General features: G+C 40.1%; 1 protein-coding gene across 1 annotated transcript in view; it reads left to right on the top strand.

Annotated features, from left to right (window-relative positions):
- The window catches only part of ABCB5 (ATP binding cassette subfamily B member 5), a 34,428-nt gene that overhangs the window by 2,121 nt on the left and 24,158 nt on the right, over positions 1-8,149 (top strand). Inside the window, exons 4-10 of the mRNA XM_009638680.2 lie at positions 212-365; positions 818-884; positions 1,110-1,301; positions 2,424-2,595; positions 3,569-3,693; positions 6,056-6,230; positions 7,192-7,305. Of these exons, the coding sequence (XP_009636975.2) occupies positions 212-365; positions 818-884; positions 1,110-1,301; positions 2,424-2,595; positions 3,569-3,693; positions 6,056-6,230; positions 7,192-7,305 (999 nt within the window). The remainder of the gene's footprint in view (positions 1-211; positions 366-817; positions 885-1,109; positions 1,302-2,423; positions 2,596-3,568; positions 3,694-6,055; positions 6,231-7,191; positions 7,306-8,149) is intronic.

Raw genomic sequence — 8,149 nt, 5'->3', positions numbered from 1 at the left:
CCCATGTGTCCTGCCAGTATTCCCTTAGCAGCCTTACTGAGTACTGATTAAAAGATGTATGGGACCTACTACAAAATTCTTATGTTCTGAGTTTACCTTCAGTTGGAGTGTTGTTGCTGCTTGGAATATGTAGGTAGAAACAAAGCATGTACTGTAACAAATACATGAACTGTCAGGAATAACAATTTTTTTTTTTTTTAAACTCCCATAGTTTCGCTATGCTGACTGGGTGGATGTCCTTTTGATGGTAGTTGGTTTGATCGCAGCTGTTGCAAATGGTACTGGATTGCCGCTTATGATCATTGTCTTTGGAGAGATGACGAACAGCTTTGTGCTAAGCGGTGTGAAATCAAATGCGTCTGAAGGTAAGAAGTTAAAATTAGTCTTCATTACATACCAGTTAAGTTTTGCTATAGGGACTAAAATTACGCACACACCCTGCCTCCCGGCTATGCACTGGTGCACATCTAAACAAGTATATAATGAATTCATCCTGCTGCAAATTACCCAATCATTTTAATCAGTCTTTAATGGCTAGAGCAGGACAAAAGCAGTGCATTGAATATGTTCTTTATGAATAAACTTCAACTTCGGTGAGATGATAAGGAGCATGACCGCCTTCTGTGTCATCAGTTTTCTGGCACTAATTACTAGAAGTTCCTTAAAAATAAATATATATTTGCCTAATGATTTTGCATTTTGCAAAACCCCACTTGCCAAATAAAAAACATTCTTAAACTGATGACCCTAGATTGCCATGATTTATCTTCCACATATAATACTTTCACAAATATTACTACTTCCCTCCTCCCCACAGATACTTCAGCAAATAGTTCCAGCTGTCCATCAATTCCAGGCATAGATATAGAAGGTGAAATGACAAGGTAAGAAACTTTGTAGTTGCTCTGTTAACAGAGTATTGGGGGATTTTCTTTTACTGTGTTATCCCTTTGAGCAGAAGCCAAGTGTTTGCCTTCTCAAAAATAACATATCACAGGCTTCAGAATTTACTTTGGGTGGTAAATGAAGACTAATTGTTGCTTTGTGTGTGTCTAACTTCTCTCACAAGATACAGTGGGGTCATACAGCCTGTTATTCCCTTATCACAGGTTTGCTTACTACTACATGGGAATTGGCTGTGCTGTGCTCATCCTGAGCACCATCCAAGTGTGGACGTTTTTGATTGCTGCTGCAAGGCAAACAGCAAGGATCCGGCAGAAGTTCTTTTTTGCAGTGCTCCATCAGGAGATGGCTTGGTTTGATACTACCCAGATAGGAACGCTGAACACCAGACTGACAGAGTGAGGACTCTGTTCATTTTTTACCCCCTAAGTATGACATTTAAAAGAAAACTGCCATTTATCGTCTATGGAATAGCCTATTGAGAGTTTAAAAAAAAAAAAAAATCCAACCCCCCCCAAAAAAACCAACAAACCCAAACCTAAAGTGTGAAATATTACAGCTCTGAGGGAGAAATTCATTATCCTTTTGAGTTTCATTTGTGCAGTTTCTGTGATACATGCATTGGAAGAATTTTTGCTGTGAAATGCCTGGCATTGGCTTTGTAATGTCCATGAAGTACATGGCAGACAGTACTAGATAAACAGCTCTGCTGTCTCCAGCTAGTTTACAAACACTGAAAGCTCTGATACTTTACGGAATGGAAATGAGCTTGCATTTACATCCAGCCATATCTCAGGCTGGACTCCATCCAGTCAGTTAAAGTCTTTGGAGCTTTTCCATAGACTTAAATAGACTTAGGGATGAGGACTGTATGCACCAAAATGCAACAGGACTATATGCATGAACGCAGATTTTTTTTGCTTCTGGATTTTAAGGTAGCTTTGGACAGAGCTGTGTCCTGAAAGATGTAAGAGAAGCTTGAATGAAACCATTCTCAGCTCTAATATCTGTATGTGCTGGGAAGAGAAAATGTAGAAAGAAATTTCCATGAAAAACAGAGGTTCTTCCAAGTAACAGTTGTTCTGATAGAATGGAGATAACCCTTGATCTGAGTCTGTAGCCAAAATTAAGAACATAAAATGCATTAGAGTGCTGAATAGAAGGAATCATTTGGAGATGGTCATGGGAGGTGAGGAGGCTGTTTACTTGCTCCATTTGGATGCTGTATAAGGAAACTAGGTCATTTGTGACCTACTGACAGGGCATAGAAACAGCAGAGAATGATGGAAAAAACAGAAAATGAGTCTTAAAAAATAGGAGGTTTCTGCTGTGTTTTGGCCAAGCAAGAGACTAATGGTACTGTTCAGTAGCTGTGGTTAGAAATTTCACTGTGCCAGTTAGGAAATGGCAAAGCTTCTGACATTAGGCCACACACAGCATGAAATGAAGTGGGAGGGAGTTAGAATGCAAGGCATTCAAAGCTAACAAATCTCTTTTTTTATTATTATTGTTATTTAAAGTGACATCAACACCATCCACGAAGGCATCGGAGACAAGATCTGTATATTTGTACAGTTTTTTGCCACATTTCTGGCAGGGATTATTATAGGATTCATCCATGGGTGGAAGCTGACACTGGTGATTTTGTCAGTCAGCCCTCTGCTTGCTGCATCAGCAGCAGTTTGGTCAACTGTAAGTGTGTGGGGATTAATAAACAAAGTAAACCAGAAAAACATTACAACTCTTATGCACAGGAAAGGGGGGGAGAATGGGAGAAACCTAGTGTGGTTTCTAAGTTGGGAGGTTGGCCCCATGCTTTCTTTACGACTTCCACTCCTCCTGTAGCTTTTCTCTGGGTTCCCAAGCACATACTTGTAAGTCATATTCCTTCTGTCCGCATACTCTGTCCTGCCATGTGGCAGGAGGGTAATCGGCATCGGAGCATCTTCCTCACACAGCAATTTCCTCATGCAGAACACTGGAGAAGCCAAAGCACACACTTGTGACCCTCACTCTTCCCTCTTTAACGCAAATGCCCTTCAAGCTCTTTCCATCTGCACGTACACAATACCATATCTCTTGAAAATAATTTACCAAGTTTCATGCTGTGTACGGAGTAGACCCTAGGACATCTGTACAGCTGCTGGGGACTGGAATGATATAAATTAGTGAAATATCTGGGAGGTCTCCCTTTCAGACAAGAAAACACTTTCCCCTTGTGATCTGTTGTAACCATGTTAATGGGTACAGCTTGTATACCTGAGTAGTTACTTATATAAAATACTAGGGTTTCTTTTTCTGCTTGAAGAGTTTCAGGTAAGCTAGGAAGATGCAGATTAGAAGCTGTACTGGTGCTCTAGTTTCTGAACACCTCAGACAGCCCCCAGAGCAGCTACAGCACACCTTCCTGACCCCACACACATCATAGTGTAGTTCATAGGCTGTCCTCAGCTTGGGAGGCAATGAATCTTATCTGATGCTCCTGTAGTCTTTAATGAGGACACAATGAGAGAATGAGCTGGATTTTGAGGAAATTCGAGGCACAGAAAGGAGCTGACCCCCTCTTCCCTAAACCTCACCTCGTGCCTTGAACATTCTTATTTACGAATACAGCATGTGTACCCTTTCAGTAGGCTGCAATAACATCTATTTTTCAACTTTCCAGCTCCTGGCATCCCTTACTGCTAAAGAGCTGTCTGCTTATGCCAAAGCAGGAGCCGTGGCAGAAGAAATTTTGACAGCGATCAGGACTGTTGTGGCTTTCAACGGACAGCAGAAGGCATTAGCAAAGTAAGATTTTTTAAAAATAATTTATGCACCAATATGCAATGGGACTATATGCATGAAATTTGAAATAATAATTATATTTAAAATATAGAAAAGGAGTTTGGCTGAGGGTTAGGGGTTTTTTTGGAGGGGCAGGGGAATGGGATTCTCCTTGGTATCATTTTATCCTTCTGTATGTGGACAGCTCACCTGAAAATAAAGATGTGTAAGTAGACCTATTCAGTGAATACAGGCTATTTTGTCTTATCACTGCAGCATAGATTCAAATTTCTCCTCTGATTGAGATCTGGAGTTGAATTTAAAATGAAATTGGTGCGAAGGTTATCTTTACCTAGTAGTTAAATGCAGCAAAGCATGTGATTAATTGCTTAACTTCTAGAACATGTGCACTGCTGTTCTGATCTTTGATTAATGAGCTTATATTTAAGCTTCACTGGGTAACAGCCTTAAGTAAAATTGCATCACTGGCTTTTATTACTTTAATGATTTGCACATAACACTAGTAGTTGACCTAATCCAGTATTGGCCCTAGTCACATGTAAAAGGTGAGGTGGATACAGCTGACCACAAATTTATTCACATATCATAAACAGTCATGTTCAGTATACAAATACAGGGCATCACCAATACCATGCAGTTGGGAAAGGCAAACCAGAAGACCTGATCCATACGATCCATGAATCTCCTATCTTTTTCAACTCTCATGTTTGCCCTGGTCTTGTGAGAAATTTCTAAGGTGATGTTAGGCCTAGCTCAGGGTCCTACAGCCTGCCTCTGCGTTTTTCTGCTTCCAGGGGCTGAGCTCTGACTCTCTTACAGCACTGTATTCTGCTTACTGGGATTTGTCCTTAAGTTGTAACAATACTAAGACCCTTTCTGCTTACACAGTAAAGGCAAAAAATCCCTCAGATGGTGTAGCTCAGTTATCCCTCTTCTCCTCATCTTCTTGGTCCCTGCAAATACCAGTGTCTGAAAATCCAATGGTAGGAGCGGCTTCAAACTACTTCTTTTTTTGAGGTCTAGAGATAAAATAACTGATACCCAGGTAACTCCATGCCTTTCCTTTCCTCCACGGTTGGCCAGTCAACCTCTTCCACAGCTCCACCTCCATTTAGTGTAAAAAGACCATGGTGGGTCTCCTAGGAACATCAGCTAGGGACTGACTAGGGCATTTTGCAAACCGTGGACTGTGACTCCTACACAGCTCTTGGAACAATGGCCTCAGACTTAGGAAAAGCAACCTCTCACTGCACAGTGCCTCCACTGACTACAAATGTTTGCACTTGCAAGGGGCCTTCGGTCATCTTCGGCTTCTGGCAGTGGCTTGGCTCTTCCTCTGTAGTCAAGTGATAATGTGTGCTTGGAACAATGCTTAAATCCAGTGTTCATTTCCCTGGGGGACCTGTGATGCTGCTGAGTCAAAGGTAGGGCTTCATTGTAAGAACACAGCCAAGCCAAAGCATTTAAATATATTTGAGTAACAAATACAGCATTGGTAGCATGTGAGCAATTTACATGAACAAAATTAATTAATGCACATTGTTTTAAGATTCCTTCCCAGCTGACTGAATGTCATGTCTTCCTACTATGGGGATGTTTTGTGTAGCAAGTATGTATTAGGAAAAAAGTACAAGCTGCTGAGCATGTAGATGACAAATAAAAAAGTACACTATTGCTAGGCTATACTTTCCATAATGAGCTTGAGTAAGTGAAAGCTATTGGCTGGAAACTATAGATTAATTAATATGAATTATCCTTAGAAGAAATAATTCTCTCATTGAACTTGTCAGTCTGTATAGTGGTCTCCCATGTCCACTTGTTTGCTATATTGCCATATTAATCACTAAACTAACCGAAGGGAAAGATTCCTGACTTCCTGGAATGGCCAGTAAGAGAACAACTCTGGTGTCAGTGGGAGCTCTGGCTTCTACTCATTTACCTGCCTTCATCCATAGTGCCTGTTTTTATTTTTTTGTTTGGTTTGCCTTTTTTAAATGTGGAAGACTAAACCTTACCTTTGATAGGCAAGATTGATATTTTTCAAGGTTTCCTTTCAGGAGTAATGCAGACAAATAGCTTGAGAGTGGTATCTTGTTTTCCATCATAACAAGGTCATGCTAGTCAACTGTTTTCTAAATATGTCTTCCATAGTGGTATGAGAAAGTTGTCAGAATATGCCAGAGCAGATTTATTCAAATGTATTATATCCCTACTAGTCCTCTGTCAAAAAATCTGTATTGTCTTTGTGAGACTTCAATTGCTTTTATGGCAGAAAACCCTTTTAATTAAAAAAGGGTACTGGGAAATATCCATCAGAATAGCATGTGATACCTGTCGAATTAATGGTTTCCTTATCCACTTTCAGATATGATGCTAACTTAGAGATGGCTAGAAGTGCTGGAGTGAAAAAATCCATTACCACCAACATATCTCTAGGTGTTTCACAATTTCTTATCTTTGGATCCTATGCACTTGCGTTTTGGTATGGAACCAAGCTCACTGGTGAGGAGGAAAATTATGACATTGGCCGTGTGTTAATTGTAAGTACAGCAATGCAGCTTTGAAAAATAGTCTGTAATTTCAAGAAAATACTTATGTAAGTGGTGTACATAATTACCTCTGTTTTCTGCCCAGTGCTTGCTAAAATAGCTGTTAGAGACTCTCTTCGTATAAAAGAACTGAAAGGAAGCCATTCCTCCTACCTTTTGATATAACAAGTTTGAACAGGGCACCTTGAATTTCCACTCTAATCAACACAGAGGCAAAAGTATCTGCACAGAGTTACTTTTCTCAGTTGTAGGGCAGGATGAACAACCTAGAGCTGGAGTGTAGGAAGCAAAGACAAGAAACCTTGGCTGCCAGCAAAATCCTAGCTAGCCACTAGCATTAATGAATCCCTCTGGTGTGCTGAATATGTAGTGGGAAGTCCTCAAGATTTCATTTAGCCATAATGTTTTCTCTGCATTTTGTTGTTTACTTGCAAGTGTTTACCGTACATTACCCATATGTCTAAGTTGATATTGGTTTGAGCGTATTTCATTGTCTTCTTGCCTTCAAAAGTTTGGCTAGATGCTTAATGTTCACACTCAAGTGAATTCTGATACCCTGACTCCTCAGTATGGTTCCTCACAGCATGTCAAGTTAATTGTGTGTTGGTCCCAGAGGTGGGATTTCAGTTAAGAAACTATGGACTAAGTTCTGGAAGCCTCTTAACTTTGGGACCATCTGGAAATCAACAAAGATATTTGTTCTATTTGTTGATGATAGAAAATGCAAAAACGTCAAAAAGAAAAGCCATTCATGCAACAAAAGCATGTGTCAGTGGTTACCATTCACCTCAGGAAAATGGGGAGTGGACAGGAGCGACTGTGAAATGCACCTTTCACTTTTGTATTTAATTTTCCTGGAAAGTGTGTGCTAAAAGGACTTGGGCATTTAACAGCTGGGCACTGGTGGTCTGTAGCCATTATTAACTGTGATGCTTCCTGCCATCTCCCACAGGTGTTCTTCTCTGTGCTTATCGGAGTCTTCTCCCTGGGCCAGGCAGCTCCCAATCTGGAGAGTGTGGCTAATGCACGTGGTGCTGCCTATGAAGTATATCGGATTATCAATAAGGTACATATATAAGTAGAAAAGAAGCCTTATAACTAGATTTTTTTCCCCTTGTTTCTGTTTGTTTTTTTTTTCTTGAGAGACATAACAAAACCACTCAGAAGTCCCTAAACCATAAACTCCATAGATGCCTACCACTGAAACCCATAATATTTCTATTCATGTCAAGAAAACTGCCTCTTTATTCGTTACAATGAATGTTGGGAAAGCTGGCATGTGTATCTGAGATTTATGGATGAGGTCTTTCTCTAATATTAGACTTGCAACTGCAGAGGGAAAGTAGTAAGGCACTATGCTATTTTTTAAAAATGCATGTATGCACAATTTCAGCTGAGCTGGGGGTTTTCTAGGGAGGATTTCGTGGGGAGGGGATTAATAGTGCTATTGAAAGCTATAATAATATGAAGCTATAGTGCTGATGTTGCTATGAAAAGGGGTTTCCACATTGTTATTATCTTGATGTTGCTGTGTTACACAGCAATTGGATATCTCTGTATATAAAATATTTTAAACAAGTAGGACTAGAAAGTTCATATAGAAATGGCTACATGGTTGTTCTTGATGTGAGTATAAAACCCTCCTATATGGATAACTGAGGGCCACGGTTTGGCTGCAAGATAGTACAGTTAAGTTCTGCAATTACACAATTTCTGCTGTGGACTTTGTTGCATTTGAAAATGTGCTATATTTGTCAAAGCAGAATTCACAGTTAGATGTTCCCCTGCATTCAGCAACCTGCGAGTAAAATGCAGCAGCTCTGCAATGCTGTGCTGCAGTGTAAACCAGCAGCTAAGCAAGTAAAGGAGAGAACAATCTATCCAGCTGAAATAGCAGTTTCAAAAGGGTA

Source organism: Egretta garzetta, unplaced genomic scaffold (genome assembly GCF_000687185.1).
Source record: "Egretta garzetta isolate BGI_Z169 unplaced genomic scaffold, ASM68718v1 scaffold94, whole genome shotgun sequence".
NCBI lineage: Eukaryota > Metazoa > Chordata > Aves > Pelecaniformes > Ardeidae > Egretta > Egretta garzetta.
The sequence above is the reverse complement of the archived record's forward strand: the minus strand, read 5'-3'. Positions and strand labels throughout refer to the sequence as shown.